General features: G+C 40.7%; 1 protein-coding gene across 1 annotated transcript in view; it reads left to right on the top strand.

Moving 5' to 3' along the window:
• LOC130223526 (uncharacterized) overlaps positions 1–21,430 on the top strand; it is an 83,011-nt gene that overhangs the window by 10,990 nt on the left and 50,591 nt on the right. Inside the window, exons 3-5 of the mRNA XM_056456366.1 lie at positions 10,352–10,538; positions 19,932–20,399; positions 20,507–20,956. Of these exons, the coding sequence (XP_056312341.1) occupies positions 10,352–10,538; positions 19,932–20,399; positions 20,507–20,956 (1,105 nt within the window). The remainder of the gene's footprint in view (positions 1–10,351; positions 10,539–19,931; positions 20,400–20,506; positions 20,957–21,430) is intronic.

Here is a 21,430-nt window from a genome sequence, read left to right on the forward strand (position 1 = left end):
ACATACACGGCTGGTGTAATGAAGCACTGTTAACGATTTTTGTAAATTACACAGTATTAACTGTAATATGTAGGACGGTAATGCAGTATGTTACTGTATTTTAAAATTGCATTGTAAAAATTACTGTATATTTTAAAGCTATACATACAGTTTGTAAATACATATAGAGCAAGATAAATGGTACAGTAAATGTAAATACAGTATTTAAAAAAAATTTTATGTATTTTTTAATTTACAGTAAGTTACTGGCGAACTGCTGCCAGTAAGTTACTGTAGATCTTACAATAAATTGTAAACAGTGTGCTGAAAATTCCAATGCTATCTCACAGCAATTCATAACTTTTTTTGATTTAGTGGATAATTTATATAAATTTGTACGATCTCTTTCCTACAATTTAGTATGATTGGGTGGGGTTTGGTGCCACGTCTCTTTTTTAAAAATCATACAAATTATCCATTAAACTGACAAATCATACAATAGTTATGTTTCCTCATGAGTTCAGGGTAGAAAATTTCGCTTGAAATCACAGAAATACATTCAATTTTAAACTACTATAAAAAAGTGAGGTTACTTTAAATTGTAATTTGTAGCATTATAAATGTCTTTAATTTCACTGTTTAAACAAATTTATTGTGTCCTTGATAACAAAAAAATACAGTAAATAGTAATTTTTTTCAACATCCTGAAAGCGTAGCCCTATATGCATTTCTAAAGATGGCGAATTATGTAGCCAGAGATATGTATGGCTTCAGTTCAACCTTAAAACGAACGCTACGGGGCGGTATGATGTTGTTGCTTTTCTCGCTTACCAGCTGACTGCTTACCTCCGTATGGACAGCTTTTTTGCTGTTACCAGATTGTCCGGTAACCCGACATGTTAGTCGGCGGACTTGAGGGGAGTTGACCACGACAACAAGGTTCGAGTCCAGTGAAGAACAGTTCCAGAAAGCAAGTAAGCTAAAAAATTATATAAACAAGTAAATAAAAGGGTGAGAATGTGGTAAAATCTGAACACATGGTAAAAATCTGGGGGCTTTTCTTTTTCTGGATTACTTTTTAAAACACTGCGGTTGGGTTTAGGGAAGGGGGTGGGCGGGTAAATCAGTGCTTTTTAAAACCCTATCGGTTTGGTGTAGGGAAGGTGGGGGGGATCGGTCAGTTGGTTAGTCAATAAGTCAGTCAGTCGACAGCAGCCTTTGGTGGATTTACGTGAGAACAGCAGGCACTTGAGAGAGAAATGTGAGATCTGAAAATGCGCACACAGCGGCCTCTGGTGGATTCATGAAAACAAAAACTGCAAAAAAATGTAGCTCCTGGGACGAATTTTGCTCTCTCCAGAAATATATAAAGGGGTACGTACTCAGAATGAGCATGGGTTCAAATTTTTAATGGTACTGTATCACTGTTTCCACACAAATAGCAGTCCAACAGTTTTTAACATTGATATTCTTCTTATTTTTCTTCTTATTATTATTATAAATAATAATAAAAAATTTAAATAAAATAAATAAATACATTCAATCATTTTCTTTTTCGGCTTAGTCCCTTTATTAATCAGAGGTTGCCACAGCGGAATGAACCGCCAACTTATCCAGCATATGTTTTATGCAGTGGATGCCCTTCCAGCTGCAACCCATCACTGGAAAACACCTATACATTCTCATTCACACACACATACACTGCGGACAATTTAGCTTACCCAATTTACCTGTCCCGCATGTCTTTGGACCTGTGGGGTAAACCGGAGCACGCAGAGGAAACCCACTCGAACACGGGGAGAACATGCAAACTCCACAACGAAATGTCAACTGATGAGGCTCGAACCAGCGACCTTCTTGGTTTGAGGTGAGAGAGCTACCCACTGCGCCACCACATTAATAAATAAATAATAATAATAATACTTATAATAATTTCTTTAACAGCAGATCATGTTGTTACACTAAAAAAAATCATTTTTGCTGGTCGTTCAAACTTGTTATTTAAAATGAGCTGAATCAACGCAATTCTTGAGTTTTTGGGGATAACTTAATTGTTTTATGTTTAATCCACTTAAATGTACAAATACAATTAAGTTAACTTAATCGATTTGTGTTGGGACAACATAAAGGAGCTGAGTGGAACCAAGCATTTTAACCAAGCAAGAATAATTTCTGAAGGAACAGAATTAGAGTAATGAAGCTGCTTTAAATTAAGCTTAATTAAATCACAGCAATAAAAACTATTTTAAACTACATTTTATTCTAAATTGTACTAATATTTCACAATTTTCAAATGCTTACTCTGTTTTTGACCAAATGAAATAGGCTTTTTTTTTAATTGTGCTGATCCTAAACTTTTGACCAGCAGTGTTTGCATTGCTAAGGACAACCACACACATATTCTGCCCTCTGGATTACCTCAGTGTGCCATAAAACACTGGGTGCATCACCACATTCAAGCCCTCTGAATTTTACGGGCTGTCCCAAAGATCTATTGAGAGCAAGAGACGATTAACCCACCCACTATCTTCATACCTCACCGGTCTCCATGGACATTGTCGCCAGCGAGACGACATCACGAGTGGTGAATACTGTACGCCCAAATGATGACACACGCACAGGTGGGCAAACACACTCCTGGGCCCACAGACAAACACTGCTGTTTACACTGTGATTTATAGTTTGGTTTTGGGTTGCATTCTGTTCGGTATGACGTCCTTTCTTAACGGCGAGTGGAGTGGTGTGCTTCCATTTTTGTGAGCATAAAAAAGAGGTTGGCCACAGGAAGGCGAGCGCCATTCAAGCTACACAGGCATCCGATTGGGGGACAATGAGCTGCCTGTGTTAGTGTTCAATAAAGAGCTTCAATTGGGACTCAGGCTTAGTGAAACATTGTTTGGAGATGAAAAGTGATTTGTGACAGCTTTTATTGTGTTTTATAGTACTTTAGAAAGTATTGTTTAATAAAAGCTTAATAAGAAAGGTTTAATAAGGAAAGATAAGATTAAATTAGTGTCTCAGATTTTGGTCAAGGTTGTATTATTGAATAAAAAACACCAGAATTTGGTGCTCAATATTTTAATAGTAGATTATTATGAACATAGGTTAAACTGATAATTGAACTGTTATACTGTACATTTTTTTACAGAATTCGATTGAAATAAAGGTTTAAATAGCTTTTATGAAATAAAAAAATCTGTATTGTCGCTTTTGATGAGTTGACTGAATTCTTGCTGAATAACAGTGTTAAATTTAAATATTTAATGTAATACTGTAAGGGCGGCAAGGTGGCTCAGTGGTTAGCATCACAGAAAGGTCACTGGTTCAGGTCAATCCGATTCAATTCAATTCAGTCCCGACTGCGCCAGTTGGCATTTCTATGTGGAGTTTGCATGTTCTCCCTGTGTTCACGTGGGTTTCCTCCGAGTGCTCTGGTTTCAGCCACAGTCCAAAGACATGTGCTATAGGTGAACTGGATGAACTGAATTGGCCATAGTGTATGAGTTGTGTGTGTGAATGTGAGAGTGTATGGATGTTTCCCAGTACTGAGATGCGGCTGGAAGAACATCCACTGTGAAAAACATATGCCGATGTGGTAACCCCTGATAAATAAGGGATTAAGCCAAAGGAAAATGAATGAATGAATTAATTAATTAATGTAATACTGTACTAAAACAATACTTTATTTTAATAACAATATTAAAATAAACAAATAAATAAAGTTGCATTTATTAATAAGAGAACTCAATACAATGATTATTATAACTCAGAATTAGTGAAATATTTTTGATGCTGAAAGGAGATTTGTTTAATATTTATGTTAAAAATTAGTGTACTATTTCCGATTATTAAGTACAAATAATGCCTACAAGACTTGGGGTTGGTTTGATAAACATTTTAGAACACTATTTATTTTTAAATATAAGTACTTAAAAGTATATTTCTTTCTAAGTATTTATTTGTAAGTTGTGCAGTTTAATATATTTGTGGAAACTGTAATACTTTTTACAGAATTTGTTGATTCAAGGAGTAGTTCACCCAAAAATGTAAATTCTGTCATCATGTGCTTACCCTTTACTTGTTGAACAGAAAAAAAGATATTTTGAAAAATGCTGGTTGCTGGCACACATCAACTTCCAAAGGTAATTTCTTTCCTAATTTGGAAATCAATGGGTGCCAGCAACCAGCATTATGGGAGAATAAATGATGAGGCAGTTACTATTTTTTAGGTGAACTACACTTTTAATAGAGAAATAATGACAAAATAAAACTGTAAAATCATTCTTACAGTATATGTTGTAATGTAATGTGTATTTATATAGCACATTTACCATGTATGACCATACATCCAAAGCGCTTCACAAACATGAGGGGAAGGTCTCTCCACACCACCACCACCATCCACTTGGATGATGCGACGGCAGCCACAGGACAACAGCACCAGTGCGCTCACCACACCAGCTATAGGTGGAGTGGAGAGACAGTGATAGAGCCAATTCAGTGTATGGGGACGATTGGGAGGCCATGATGGGTAAGGCCCAATGGGTTACACCCCTGCTCTTTACGAGAAGTGCCATGGGATTTTTAATGACTACAGAGAGTCAGGACCTTGGTTTACAGTCTCATCCTAAGATTTCTAAAAGGGATATGTTGATATCAAAAATAGGTTGACAATATTTATTGCCATCTCTATACTGAATTCATAATTTGACTATTTAAAACCAATGATGACCAAAATGTCGTTATCCAGACATAACTGTACGTGTAGTTTGCATATGCATAATTATATAATAGCTAAAGCAAAAGGTCAAATGATCTCCAGAAGCAAATGATCTCCAGAAGATGCAACTTGATAGAACTGACTAAACTTTGTCATGCTAACAATTTCATTATCAAAGGTAAAAGGCCAAAATCAGCATTAAAAAAGCCCAGTTAACCAGGATCCAAGCTGGTTAAGTTACCTCAAAAAGTAATTAATTACTAATTACATTACATCATTAAAATTGTAGTTGAATTACTTTTCTATTACTCTGTCTGAAAAGTAACTTAGATACTCAGGAGTAATTTAATTACTTGACTTAATACTAAAAGTTCGCATAAACCAAACAGGAGCTTTTTCAGTAATTTTGTTTAAAAAATAACTCATTTTAAACAGCATATGAAGAGTTCCGATGCAAGTGCCATCTAAAATTTCCACTAAAATTTAGCATTTTTTTCAGCCTCCTGTTTATATTGGGTTATTTCACTTTAAAGACCAAATAACTAGCATAAAAGGGAGATTTCTGAACCAACACACAGGAGCCTGATAAAAATGCTAATTTTAGATGGCATTTAAAGGTTTTTGCATCTGAACGCTTCATATGTATCAAAACATTTCAGATTAATGACACTGAATTAAATGAATTATATATCATTCATACTTTACACTGACATACATTTCTAAAACATGTCATTGTTTCTCAAGCTTGTGCAAAATATCTCACCTATTTTTTTTTAAGAATATGTTCAATTGTTTTTATAAACTATTCTTGTTTAGTTGAAAAAAATTTCATTATTCTGCAAAATATATATTTCTCAGCTTCTCTAAATGGATTTATATAGAGCTGTTAAATGTATGTTGATATTTAAGGCAAGTACATTGTAAGTAACTGTAATTAAATTACCTAAAAATGAAAAGTAATCCCTTACTTTACTTTTCAGTGGAAAAATTATTTAATTACAGTACTATATAAATTGTAATTACACCCGATGCTGCACAGGATGTGGCGAGCAGCTTTTGCATAAGTCAGAAAGTTGAAAAGAGAAGGTGAAGGGGTTGAAAAGAGACAGAAGCGACTGTAAAAAGTAGCCTCATTGTCTAGCCGGGACAGAAAGTAGAAAGTTGCTCCGAATGCTAAGCTGCATCTGAGCCTGGCTTCTGACACGAGCGGCTAATCAGATTTGGTCCTCCCAATCCTCAAACCTCCACAATGCGCCCCACTGTCATCCCGTCCCCTCCTCTCCTCTCCTCCGCTCGTCCTCTTCACCCCCCCACCGTCCCGGAGCAAAGCTAATTACGGCGCAGGCAGAAACACAAATCTGGCTGATTGAAAAAGTCACTCTTTTTCAGTGGGGTTTAACCTTGTTAGCGCTAAGCCTGGCTTTCTTAGACGTCAGGCCTTTTTGAGAGGAATCCTCTGTTCCCCTTTGCAGACAGAGACACACTTCTGTTTCGGGCCACCCCCCGGCGGAGGGTTCATGCAGAAAGCCAGTGCTATTAATGTGTATGTGTGTTTTTGAAGGGGTTGAGGAGTGGACGCAGGCCTCTTCTCCACGCGGGCCATCTGGGACTCTGGTTTTCAGAGCGTGCGCTACTGTAGCATGGCTCTTCTCTGTCAGAAGGCCGTCCGGCACGAACACATGAGGTTAATGACATTAGTACAGTGTGTGGGTCATGTCATTTCCTGTGGGCCCCCGAGAGCCCACACACTGGGGCAGAGGAGCCCGGGGCCCGACATAGGGCTACAAACACCATTACAAGGTCAAAGACACTCAGCGTTTCGGACACAATGGCACTCTCAGAGGACTCTGTGGATATTCTGCTTGTCTGTGGTGAAGGCTGGCGTCGGGGATGATGCACATTAGCCTGATGGTTTGTTTTGGGGATGCCGAGGGACCTTTAGTGAGGTCTAGACTTGTTGTTAGGCCTGCATTGTTGTTAGGATGGTGCAATGTTGTTACTCACTGGTTGAAGTCAAATTTAACCAAGAGGTCAGTAGAAATGGCTTTTTAGTTTATTATCATATAATGTCTATAATGTCTAATGAATGTCTAAACATGGTCGTCTTGGCTAAAACAAGGCTAAATTTGCGCTGTCAGTGAAAATCTAATAGACGTTTAAGAATAGGCCAAAACTAGACTAGTCATCCAATTAACAGAAATGACTAACTACACATATAAAGTCTGTCTAATCTGTCTATTTGATGACTAGTCTAGTTTTGGCCTATTCTTAATTGTCTATTAGAAGTTCACCGACAGCCCAAGTTTAGCCTTGTTTTAGCCAAGCTGTATACGTTTAGATGTCTATTAGAGGTCTATTAAACACAAAACTGTTTTCTGGGTTATATTGCTTGTCTTTGGACGGTGGGGGAAACCGGAGCACCTGGAGGAAACCCAAGCGAACACGGGGAGAACATGCAAACTCCACACAGAAACGCCAACTGGCACAGCCGGGACCAGTGACCAACTTACTGTGAGGGGACAGTGCTAACCACTGTACCACTGTGCTGCCCCATAATTAATTTTTATATTATTAATAACTATAAACAACAATAGTGCAACTGCTAATGCAAACATATTACTATTATTGGCTTAAATACTCATTAACTTAAATTTGAATAACTTTTCAAAATGTACAGTGAAACATTACAATATTAATATTTCCTATATTGTTTTACTCCACAAAATCCTGTTCCAAATTGTGCAACAAACAAAAAGAAAACAACCCTTTTATGCAAATTGCTTGGTAATATTAAATTTGTTTTAATTTTTTAGTTTGTTAAATTTTTATAATAATAATAATAATAATAATAATAACAACAATTGTTTTTGTTATAATTATTGCAATAATCATGGATGGGCAAAAATACATTGAAATGTATTTTAAAATAAAATACCAAATACCATCAAGTGTATCAAAATAAATTACAAAATACAGCAGCCACAAATGTATCAAAATAAAGCTATATTTTTGTGTTTTAAAATTACTTTTAAAATGGTGCATGAAATTTCTTTGCAAACCAACTATCAATAGGAATCAATTGCTTCATCAATAAATTGGGAAGTAAACAATGTTTGATAGCAACAACCTTTCTCTGCCACTTAGTTCACCTATAGGGGGAAGTTGTGGCCTAATGGTTAGGGAGTTGGACTTGTAACCCAAAAGTCACTTGTGTTTCTCTTTTAGTTCCAAATAACACTCCATCCATTATTTGTATAGTATACTAATACTCCCAAGATCTTTAAGTTTAACTGTAAGAGTCTCCCATTACCCTCCTAAAAACATCAGTACACTATATTTAGGTGTTTTATATTCATAAAGTTCCACCTGCAGCACTGAGACCGAGATTGATGATGTTCTGAAGCTCCCCATCTTGTTCTTTGAGACTGATATTGTATTCCATCTCATTTCTTAAGCAAAGATTAAGCAAAGATTCCATTATAAATTTGTGGTCTTAGCATTGCTCTGTAATCTTTTCAATGGTTGCTGACTTGCTCCTGAATATACCCTCACTATTTGTCTGTTACTTTCTTTGAGCATAATTTGCATCCATACTCCAAGCACTGGCCACCTTCTTTAAAACAAATCAATTTTCTGTTCTGATCTCAAGCTTACGGCGGCACGGTGGCGCAGTGGGTATCGCTGTCGCCTCACAGCAAGACGGTCGCTGGTTCGAGCCCCGGCTGGGTCAGTTGGCATTTCTGTGTGGAGCTTGCATGTTCTCCCCGTGTTCGCGTGGGTTTCCTCCAGGTGCGCCGGTTTCCCCCACAAGTCCCCGCAAGCCATGCGCTATAGGTGAATTGGGGGTATCACTTTATTTTAATCGTCCCTTTAATGCATTTTGTTGAATTTAAGTTACATTGCATCTACATGCCATCTAATTCTCAATATATTATAAGTAGACTGTTAGGTTGGGGTTGGGGTTAGTGCAAGTTGACATGTACTTGCAAAGTTTCTTATAGTCAGTTAAATGTCTGTTGAAGGAGCAGTATCAGCAGATATTAAGCAGACAGTCTACTGATACTCAAATGATAAGTAATTGGTATGTAGTTGCAATGCAACTTTCAGTCAACAAAATGTGCAATAGGGACCATCAAAATCAAGTGTTACTGAATTGTGTAAGCTAAATTGTCCGTAGTGTACGTGTGTGAATGAGAGTGTATGGGTGTTTCTCAGTGATAAGTTGCAGCTGGAAGTGGATTCGCTGTGCAAAACAAATGCTAGATATGTTGGCGGTTCATTCCTCTGTGGTGACCTCTGATTAACAAAGAGACTAAACCAAAAAGAAAATAAATGAATGAATGATCTTAAGCTTATAGGCAATTAGCTGAGAAAGAAATCAAATGCCTCATTTTTAAGATGTCATCATATACTGTAGACTTCTATTTTACAGTATTTTAAAAATTACAAAAATACAAGACACTAAAGTATTTTAATACAAAATATTAACCCATTTTCATCAAACATATCAAATACAAATTACAAAATGCTATTTTGAATTGAAATGTGTATTTGAAATACATGTATCATAAATTCTGCCCATCCCTGCTTATAATACATTTTATAAAAGTACAAGCCAAATTCTGAAGCTCTACAGCAATGCAGAATATAGTTGTTGTTTTTTTTTATCTATTTGAAAAACTAAAACACTTTTCCTTAAAATCATTTGTAACATTAGTACAAATGATGGGCTTAAAGTAATCCTTAACAAAGATGACATCTTTTACTAACTTTAACAACAGGAAAAAAGGTAATGGACAGAGGGATTCCTTTCAGGAGTTTAAGACAGATGTGTCAGGACATGAGGGCCGAAAGAGAGATGGAATGAATGAAAGAATGACTGAAGGGAGATAAAAGGTGAGAAAGATGTGTTTGTATCAGAGCGGAGGATTCATTAGTGTCTGAGAGAGTGTGTAAAATGGTTTTGGGTCACTGCTCTGAGCTCCAATAACGCAGGGAACAGGGCGCACATGTCCCCTTTGATAACATTGTTAGCGCAGACATAGCCGTGTTTACTCAGCAATTTACTGTCAGTCAATTCAAAAGGGATAAAAGGCATCAAGACGTGTGTCTATTTGTGCTTGTTAACATTGCCCTGTGGCACTGGACAGGTTAAGACTTGCTGCCTGACAAGTTATAAGCAGTGTGGCACCCATCTGGCTTCACAAAGCAAAGAGAAAGTGTGCGTACACAAGCGCAGAAACTGCCAAAATCGCCATCTATTCAAATTCCTGTATGAATTTACATGTTATGTGTTTGTTATCTGAAAAAAAACACTGGGCTGAATTGAGCCCGAGGATGCAGCTATGTTTGCTAGCGGTAAAGCAGGGGCCAAGTTAGCTATAAAAAATATCAATATTGACTAACTGCTGTACATTTTGTGCTTGCTTTTTTTTTTTTTTTTTCAAATGTAATAACTAATGTTAGCATTTCAGCAAGATTGATTAAAATATGTGTGTCAGTCACAGTGGAAGGAAATACCGAGCAACGTAATTATAAGTCAACGCTAGGGGTCGCTATAGAGAGGTACATTGTCAATGCAATGCTGAATGGATGCAGCGACTTTCCTAAATGACTTCAATGAATAAACACTTTTTTTCTTTGTCTTTTCAGGTTATCAAGCATGACAACGACCCTCCACCCTTGTGTTCTCGTTTTCAGGCCCATATGGAGGCATGTCCTGTCAGATTTAGACCCCCACATTTCCTAAACAGTTATCCCAGAGCAAGGCCTATTACTCATCCGGGGCAAAAACAACGACAGCAGAGTCTAAGTGCTCCACAGCCTCAAAAATGGCCAGGTTAGTATTGATAATAAAGCCTTTCTTTCAATTAATACTTAAAAAAAAAAACATATTGGGTCAAACTTTATCTAAAGGTGTCTTTGGTAGAGTGCAACTGTTTATTTAACTATTGAGTGACATAAATACATTTTATAGACATTACAATATGGTTAGGGCTAGGCTGTAGGCTAGGTTTAGGGTTAATTGGATGTATTTATACATACTTACTTACTCCCAGGGCTGTTTATATCGAAATTTATATTTAGCAGCACCGTGTTGGTGCTTCGTAACATCTAATTTTTATGAGGTGGGTCATTAGCCCAATGCTCAACCTGGAGGACCAGGACATACAGTGGATGCGGAAAGTATTCATAACATGCAAACTTCACACAGAAATGCCAACTGACCCTGCCAAGGCTTGAACCAGTGACCTTCTTGCTGTCGGGTGACATCGCTAACCACTGCGCCACAGTGCTGCCCGTAATAATGCATAACTATTTGTATTTACTATATAGTACATATACACAGAACATGAACATCTTAAAATAAAGCATTACCGTATAATTTGTTTTTCATGACAGTCATCAACAGCATAAAGTAGACATTTATTTTTCATACTGTATCTTATGTTGTAATGTCTAAATAGCATCATGTTTAAATTGATTTTAGTTTTTTATATTTAAAATTGACCCGTTTTGAAAACAACTATAAGTTTATGTGCATTTATTCAATATTGTTGTATCCTTTATTATATTGCGAGAAGAAACCTTCCATACTGAATAAAAGCATTTATAAAAACACATTAAAACATGTACATCATTTTTTAAGATGTACTTGTAAGTAAATAGGTTTATTTTTTTAAAGATGTACTTGTAGGTAAATAGGTTTACTTTTAAAGATGTACTTGTAAATAAATAGGTTTACTTTTTAAAGATGTACTTGTAAGTAAATAGGTTTACTTTCAAAGATGTACTTGTAAATAAATAGGTTTATTTGTTTTAAGATGTCCTTGTAAGTAAATAGGTTTACTTTTTTTAATGATGTACTTGTAAGTAAATAGGTTTACTTTTTAAAGATGTACTTGTAAGTAAATAGGTTTACTTTTTAAAGATGTACTTGTCAGTAAATAGGTTTACTTTTTTTAGATGTACTTGTACTTTACCTTTACTGCACCCCATTTTGAAAATGAATATTTTTATCCATTTCTCAGTGAATGTAGGCAATGTATTTTGGTGCATTTAAACAAAACAGATTTATTAAACATATATATTTATTAAAATAATGTTTTAGTCACCAAACACATTTAGAAATTGAAAGATAATACAATTAAATTCAAGCAAAATATTGAAAAAATACAACCTACAAATTTTTACATTTTTCGATTTATCCTCTTTTTTTAAAATTTGTATTTAATATTTTTAAATACATATAAAACATATAAATTTGGCTTTAGTAGTTTCTGTACCGTTAAGTTATACAGTTAGATAAACTCCAGATTTGGCTTCAGTACTGACTAATCTAATGTATAGGCAGAAATGTAATATTGTATAGCTTTCTATTAAAAACATGAATTTAAAAGATTTGTGAGGGGTGTACTTATATATGCTGAGCACTGTATCTCTACATCATTTCTTGCTCTTTTTGCTCTATCCAAACAAAATTATCTAAAATTAAGTTATTCAGTTAAATAAATAAATGTTTTTTTCCCCATGTACATCAATAATTCCTTCATGATATTAATTGACTAATTTGGTAAACATAACATGACAATATTTCATCATCTTACTCTACAACACAATTTAGATACACCTATATTTAAAAAACTTGAATTTTTAAACTGGTATATGTATTTTAGAAAATGTAATGTTTCATTTAAGTTAGATAAAAATGTTTGGGGTGCAAGACCCACATACCTTATTTTATTAATTGTACTGGACTGACAAATGTAATATTATTGTATTTCCAGTTTTTTGCACGTTTTCTCTTTATATTATACTTCTCGGTTCTGACATCACTCTCTATTTACAGGCTATAAATGTATTATTTGTGTTTAATTTGGCGCCGCCCTTGTGGTGGTACTTCCATTAGGCCTCAGTGATGGGGTGTGAAGGCATTTGGGTAGAATTGGTCATTAACGTGCATCAGGACCACGTCTTTCAATGCAGGCTTGGGAGTCAACCGAGATGCGAGCATTACTCTACATCACAGGCCAAAACTAATTATACAGCCATATGGTGCTCGGAGACTCCAACAATCAACCCGACCTGCCTTTAGCTCCCCAAGGAGAGAGTAGGGGGGCCAAGCCGCAACTGTTATGAAGCGGACAGGAGACAGAGGTAAGGAAACGTTAGGGTGTTTATTAAATGACAACAAGGAGCACATGAAGGATAGCCAGGAGGATCAGGAATGATGTTGGGGTCTTTTCCTCCGTGACTGGGTAACAGGAATACACGAGGATGGACAGCACACACCAGATACAGCTGACAGAGGATGACACAGACTTGGAAGGACTGGAAGACAGGACGATTCGGGTGGACCAGGAAGACTAGGAGGAATACAAAGAGAACAGGTAAGTAAAGCGTTTGTTTTAGCTGAGGATGACTACGCTGAGTGGTCGCTCAGTCGTCCGCTTTCGTCGAGACGAGCCCGGACAATGAGCGACTGGAGTGCTGTGCTTTTATCTGGTGCTCGTGAATGTGATGCAGCTGTGTGCTCATTAGAAGTCAGGTGATGGTGATCTTCGTGAGTGGGGATCGTGAGAGCCTGACCAATCCGTGACAGTACCCCCCTCCCCAGGGCCCGCTCCTGAGGGCCGACACCTCCGACGCCGTGGTGGTCTCCCTCTGCCTCTAGGCGCTGGGAACTCAGGGTGGCTCTCATGAAACTCCACCATGAGACTAGGATCGAGAATATCAGCTCTGGGAACCCATGTCCTTTCTTCGGGGCCGTACCCTTCCCAGTCCACCAGGTACTCCAACTGGCCACCACGACGTCGGGAACGCAAGATCTCCTTCACTGCGTAGACGGCTCCTTCTTCTAGGAGCAGTGGAGGAGGGGGTTCCTCTTCGTGGTCAGGCTCTGTGGAGGGAAGAACAGGATCGTGATAGGGTTTCAGGAGTGATACGTGGAATGTAGGGTGAATACGGTAGTGAGAGGGTAATTGTAGTTTGTAGGTGACGGGGTTAACCTGTTCCACGATGGTGAAGGGACCAACAAATCGGGGACTTAACTTGCGAGAGGGCAGTCGCATGCGTATGTCCCGGGTGGATAGCCACACCTTTTGTCCGGGTGTGTATCTGGGTTCTTCAGACCTTCTTCTATCGGCGGTTACCTTGCTTCGACGGACTGCCCTCTGCAGATGTTGATGAGCCTCGTCCCAGACTCTCTCGCTCTCCCGGAACCAGTGATCCACTGCGGGGACATCAGATGGTTCGCCATCCCAGGGAAAGAGCGGTGGTTGGAAGCCCAGGACGCACTGGAATGGCGTGAGTCCGGTGGAGGGTTGCCGCAGTGAATTTTGGGCATATTCTGCCCAGCCCAAATACTGGCTCCAGGAGCTCTGGTGACCACTGCAGAAGGTCCTCAGGAACCGTCCCACCTCCTGAATCTTCCTCTCTGTCTGCCCGTTGGTTTGGGGATGATATCCAGAAGAGAGGCTGACGGCCACACCTAGGAGCTTGAAGAAGGCTTTCCATAGACGTGAGATGAACTGTGGACCTCTGTCCGACACAATATCTTCTGGAATACCAAATGACCTGAAGACTTGATTAAAGATATTGTCGGCTGTTTCAAAGGCTGTGGGAAGACCTTTCAGAGGGATTAGTTTGACAAACTTTGAGAATCTATCTACGATGACTAGAATACAGGTATTACCTTCTGACGAGGGGAGGTCAGTGATAAAGTCCACTCCTAGGTGTGACCAGGGACGGTTCGGAATCGGCAAGGGATGGAGCTTTCCAGCGGGTAGATGACGTGGGCTCTTGGATTGGGCACAGTCCTTACAGCCCTGAACATATTGCCTCACATCCCTTGCCATGTTTGGCCACCAGAATCGTTGGGATACTAGCGAGAGAGTATTGTTGATCCCTGGATGTCCAGTGCCTAGCGAGGTATGTAAGGAGTGGATCAGATCTACCCGGTGTTCAGGTGGTATGAACTGCCGATGAGGAGGGCATCCCGGCGGAGCAGGGGCTTCCGGAGTGGCAACGACTGGAGGAGCGTTCCAGGTGATCGGACAAATGGAGATGTGTTCGGGAAGAATCTTCGTTGGGAGTTCTTCATGATCGTGATGCTCGTGTAAACGAGAGAGAGCGTCTGCTCTTAGATTCTTGGGTCCTGGACGATAGGAAATGGAGAAATCAAAACGTGAGAAGAAAAGTGACCATCTGGCTTGACGTGGACATAGTCTCTTGGCCTCTTTGATATATTGGAGGTTTTTGTGATCTGTGATCACCTGGAACGGATGTTTGGCTCCCTCCAACCAGTGACGCCACTCCTCCAAGGCTAGCTTGATTGCTAGAAGCTCCCTGTCTCCTATGCTGTAATTCTGCTCCGCCGGGCTCAACTTCCGAGAGAAATAGGCACAGGGATGCAGTCGGGGCGGTGTATCATGATGTTGGGATAATACTGCCCCGACGCCGGTGGTGGATGCGTCCACTTCCACCACGAAAGGAAGATTTGGGTCAGGATGAGTCAGGAGTGGGGCCCTTGTGAACTCCTTCTTAAGAAGGCGGAAGGCTGCGGCTGCTTCTTTGGTCCACTCCAGTCCTTTGGGTTTACCCTTGAGGAGATTAGTGAGAGGTGATGTAATCCTGCTGTAGTCCTTGATAAACCGTCTATAAAAGTTAGCAAACCCAAGAAACCTCTGGAGCTCCTTAATGGAAGTGGGTTCTGACCAGGATAGAACAGCCTCAATTTTCTTCCCATCCATACGTATACCGGTTTGGTCAATGATGTATCCCAAGAAATGAATCGACTTCTGGTGGAATGAGCATTTCTCCGCTTTGAGGTAGAGGTGATGTTCTCTCAATGTGTGTAGGACCTCCGCAACGTGTTGGCGATGTTCGGCCTCACTCCGGGAGTAAATGAGGATGTCATCTATGTACACTATTACAAAGTGGTGAAGAAACTCCCGGAGGACTTCATGAATGAAGTTTTGGAATACGGAGGGGGCGTTGACCAGACCGTAAGGCATGACCTCATATTCATAGTGGCCAGTAGGGGTCACGAATGCTGTCTTCCATTGGTCCCCCTCACGTATTCTTATCAGATTATACGCGCTGCGGAGGTCCAATTTAGTGAAGACTTTAGCTTCTCGGAGCTGTTCCAAAGCGGCTGGTACCAGAGGAAGGGGATATCGGTATTTTACTGTACCGTTATTTAGGACCCTGTAGTCGATGCATGGACGCAGCCCTCCGTCCTTCTTGGCCACAAAGAAGAAGCTTGAGGCGGCTGGTGATTTTGAGTGACGTATGTACCCCTGACTCAGAGCCTCCCTTATGTAATCTTCCATTGCCTGATTCTCTGGAAGCGAGAGCGGGTAGATCCTACCTCTTGGCAACTGGGCATCTGGAACTAGGTCGATCGCGCAGTCCCATGGCCGATGCGGCGGTAGCTGGGAAGCTCTCTTGGGGCAGAAGACATCATGAAAGGAGCTGTACTCCTTAGGAATGTGGATAGACTGCTTCTCAGGAGGACTCTCGACCGATGTTGTAAACAAAGAAATGGGGTTCCGACCTTGAAGAGGGAGATTTGGAAAACAGGTAGGTGTACATCCAGATCCCCATTTCTTTATCTCTCCTGTGCCCCAAGAGATGATGGGATCGTGCTTCACCAGCCACGGGCGCCCTAGAATGATGTCCATATTTGCACCCTCCAGAACCAGAAATTGAATCCTCTCTTGATGTAACAACCCCACTTGAAGAAGGATGTCTTCGCATTGTCGATGGATACGGGTCGAAGATCGAGTGCACTGGGTTATCGGTTGTATCTGGTATATATGCGAGGACGCCTCAGTACGTAGGTGGAGTTGACGACAGAGGGATTGGGAGATGAAGTTCCCTGCTGACCCGGAGTCGATGAGGGCTGTGACAAGGAGAGAAATAGAGGCAGTAGTTATTTGTACGGTGGTAGTAAGTGGTTTACATTGTTCAATATTCGTACTGAATACACTCACTGAAGTCCGAATGGGACGAAGGGGACACTCCATACGGGTGTGTCCACTGACACCGCAGTATAGACACAGACCCCGGGTCAGCCTCCTCTGTCGTTCCGCTGATGTCAGTCTTCCAGACTCTATTATCATGGGTTCTGGTTCTGGAGAGGCTGTTGACTCAGGCGATTGGAGGAGTGCAGACGAGGGGGTGATGGTGTCCTGTTGATAGGAACGGAGACGATCGGAACATCGGAGAGAATGTTGGATGAATCTCTCCAGACCCATAGTATCATCTAATGTGGCCAGCTGGATTCGGAGAGTGGGTTCCAAGCCGAGCCGGTACGTGGTCAACAACGATCTCTCATTCCATCCACTTGCAGCTGCTAGAGTGCGAAACCGGAGAGCATATTCCTGTGTAGATAGAGTACCTTGCTTTAGATGATACAGCTGCTCTCCAGCGGCTACTTCCCCATCAGAACGTCCAAACACCTCTTTGAAATACTCCGTGAAGGTAGTGATGGAATTCATGACCGGCCCGGCTTGGTTCCAGATCGTCTCAGCCCATTTAAGTGCAGGCCCAGAGAGTAGTGATACGATGTAGGCGATCTTTGACTTATCTGTGGGATATAGAGAAGGTTGCATTTCGAATATGAGGGAACATTGTAACAGAAAACCATTGCACTCCCCCGCTCCGCCTGAGTAGGGCGCTGGTCGGGCCATGGGACTGGAAGGAAGGGCCGAAGAAGAAACTGTGGAGGCGGAAGTGCTCGGTGCTGGTGGTGCGTTGGAAAGTGGAGCTGGTGGCTGTAGAATCCGCTTCAACTGGTCCACCAGCTCTTGAAAGTGATCGGGGGTGCTCATGTTGTCGTCGTTATTGGTCCGGGCTTCTGTTATGAAGCGGACAGGAGACAGAGGTAAGGAAACGTTAGGGTGTTTATTAAATGACAACAAGGAGCACATGAAGGATAGCCAGGAGGATCAGGAATGATGTTGGGGTCTTTTCCTCCGTGACTGGGTAACAGGAATACACGAGGATGGACAGCACACACCAGATACAGCTGACAGAGGATGACACAGACTTGGAAGGACTGGAAGACAGGACGATTCGGGTGGACCAGGAAGACTAGGAGGAATACAAAGAGAACAGGTAAGTAAAGCGTTTGTTTTAGCTGAGGATGACTACGCTGAGTGGTCGCTCAGTCGTCCGCTTTCGTCGAGACGAGCCCGGACAATGAGCGACTGGAGTGCTGTGCTTTTATCTGGTGCTCGTGAATGTGATGCAGCTGTGTGCTCATTAGAAGTCAGGTGATGGTGATCTTCGTGAGTGGGGATCGTGAGAGCCTGACCAATCCGTGACAGCAACAGTGCGATATGACACATGTCGTTCACACACATACATTGTGTGTGTGTGTGAGACTGTGACAGATGGACCAAGCAATGGTATTGTAAGAACAGCAGTGCAGCTATGTGCTTTCCAGCCTCTCTCCCTCTCTTTTTCTCTTTCCCCTCACTCAATCCTTTTCTCTCGCTGTTCTGTCCTCTGACTCCTCAGTGACACAGACTCAGTTGAACAAGAGCGTATTGTGTAGGGGCCTCTGGTCCGCTTCAACACAGGCCCCTGCTGGGGGACTCACAACATACTGGCCTGAGGGACAGCAAATGTTAAGGGACGAGAGCCAGAGACGGTTGGTTTATAGCGTACATTTTTTTGCATCAATTTGATGGCCAAAAACAACGCGAGTCTCCGCAGCATGAATCGGTCAATGATGTTTAAAACTCAACTGATAATATCTTTACATTTAGGATGGATGGATAGATGATAGATGTCTAAATGGACTAGCACCAAGATAGATTTATGTATTTTAATCAAGGTCACTTAGATGTGATGTGCAGCTACTTTCAGCTGTTTCTTGTACAATGTTAAAAAAAACAGGGTGGACCATGCTTTTAGTAGCCCCGAAGCTTTGTAATAATTTGCCTCTTCATGCTAGGCAGGCCAAAACCCTTTCTGTTTTAAAACTTATTTCTACACTTTGGCTTTTACCACCCTTTAAGAGACTTATGTTGGTTTTATGTGTCTTCTTGTTTTAAATGGTGTATGCTTGTATAGCACTTTGGTAAACACTTGTTGTTTCTTAAATGTGCTTTATAAATAAATGTTTTATAAATAAAAAGTTGGGACCGACCATTCAGTTCCAGACCTTCTACATTTGATCTACAGTATGATCTGCAAGACCACTTCACCAATATTTCTGTTAAGTTCCTTCAGCAAGAAAAAGACTGGCAAGCAACACACTGCATATTATGCAATACTAAAGTCTCTGCAAATCTCCCCCAGCAGGCATCAGCATCAAGAGCCATCGAAAGAAAGAGTGAGGCTTGGCTCATTTGTTTGCTCTGCTGTCACTGCATCCATAATTAGCTATATGGGGTTTCTAATCCCAATTATGAGAATGAGTTCCTTCATATAGTGGTTGCAAGTGGTAATTATCATATCTTAGAGTCACTCTGCATACTGAGCTGGGAACAGGACAGCTGCTGCTGTAGAGGGGCAGAGTTTTCGAGGGGAAGGAGGGAGTCCGGGGCCCTTGTTAGGAACCAGGGGCCCGCAACAGGCAAAAGACTGTTTGCTTTGAGGCTCAGTGGAGTAGGGCAGCGTCAGCTATTGGGCTGGGTGGCCTTTGCCTCTCTCCTCTCCTTTTTAGCTGTAAATGATGATGAATACGCTTTCTGCCTGACCCTCATGCAGGACCCCCATGTTAATTATTCAGGACCTTTTTTTTGTGTGCTCCCTGAACAATGCCTATCATTAAGCCTGTGTGTGTGCATGTACGTGAGTGTGTGTCCTGTTCATCTCTACATGAGACAGCTGCAGACTGGGTGCTCAGTGTTACGGTATGGTTTGTTTAGTGAAGGATTTCTGGTCTTGTGCATTAGCCTTGCCCTTTTTCTTTTGAATTCTGAGTAAAGATTCCCCAAATGTCACCCAGCGATGCAAACCTAACCTTGACCCATATGTAATCTCGCCCTTGGCCAGAGGTGTCCAACCTTGCACCAAGAGGACCACCATCTTGCAGAGTTTAGCTCCAGCCAGTTAATCAAATCTTCAGGGTTACCAGAAGCTTGCAGGCAGGACAGATTAAATCTAAACTTTGCAGAAAAACTGTGCCTGAGGCTGTCCTAAAACTGAACCCTGCAACCCCTCAGAGTTTAGTTGTCCTCATTTCTACACTAATTAAAAAATCTTTTTCCCCCAGATTTCAGGAACCACCAAAATGTGAATAATTGCAGAAAGAGCCAATTTGATGTGGTACTGCCCTTTGTACCTGAACCTCCTAATTCAAGCAGAGCTTCTCTAGATCTCCCAATAAGTCCTCCACTATCCCTCAAGTTCGTTGACAAGCCTCAGAGATCCCAAACTCCCAAAACAAACACACACCCAACCAATGAAAAGGATCCATACTGTGCTCCACAAAATCTGAATGAAGGGCAGCATGAAACGCCTGAAGAAAAGATATTGACCCCAACAACTCTCTCCACGCCGACAACCCCAAGCATCCCAGACACCCCCACTACTCCAGGCACCCAAAGTACCCCAAGTACACCAATAACCCCAGGCACTCCAAGTTCTTCTGTCACCCCACTTTCAGATTTCAGCCGCCCTTCATCCAGCCAGTTTAGCCGTAGCACTGACCTGAACAGTAGCCTGTCAGATGCCATGTCAGGTACACAATTTTTCTCATATTGCACACTAAGTTATTCTCAATACTGATTGATAACAGTGCTATCACGGTATGATTAACTAATCTCTTCACACTCTTTATGTTGCCAGTGAACTTCAGTGTTGACCATTTTGCTGAAATTGGTATAGATGACGAAGACGATGCTGCTTATAACCTTGACCAGATAAATGATTATCAAGAGGGCTGCTCTACTTCACCCAATCTTCCCTTCAGTTCTGCTGGAAGTTGCAGCCAAGCCAACTCACGAATGGACATCCTTCAAGCATGTCTCTTCAGGTCTCTGACATCCTGCAAACAACAAACACCTTCCACTTGCTTGCCAGACACTCCAATTTACACCTCTAAAACCCCTCAATCACACCAAACCCCAGCCGGTCAATGGTCCACAGATGAAACCATGCATGGACACCCAGGAACAAGCCAATCTGGCCAGAGCATTCAGTCACTGAAGTCTGGTTGCTCAGCTCTGGAGAGTTGGTCAGAGTGGAATAACTGGCCTGTGCTTCCTCCCATCATGCCTCAGGAAGATGACATGCAAGGTTAGTTTCAATAAGTATTTATTGACTTACTGATGATGTTTTAAGTTTAGATATTTAAATAATTTGTTGTCACTCTTCATTTTAAGGCACAATTCCTGCAATTAACAATCCATTAAACTAAGACTTTTAGTTCAATAAAATAATAATTTGCTGTTTATTAAGGTTGTAGTTGGGTTTAGGTGTTGGTAGGTTTAGGGATGTAGAATAAGATCATACATTATAAGTACTGATAAAAAGCCAATATGGTAATTATTAGCAGGACCAAGCCAAAAGTTAATAGTGGAAATTTTATTTTATTCTTAACAGGAAAACGATATATACAATATATATGAATTAAGGCATAATTTATCCCATTTATGATGCTTACACAAAGTTTTCCATTCTTTTCTTTTCAGAAATTGTAGCCCTGAAAGCATAGCAAAATCTGATTTCATACACACACCAGCACGCACTGTACGCTTTATTAGACTAAGT

Source organism: Danio aesculapii, chromosome 4 (genome assembly GCF_903798145.1).
Source record: "Danio aesculapii chromosome 4, fDanAes4.1, whole genome shotgun sequence".
Lineage (NCBI taxonomy): Eukaryota > Metazoa > Chordata > Actinopteri > Cypriniformes > Danionidae > Danio > Danio aesculapii.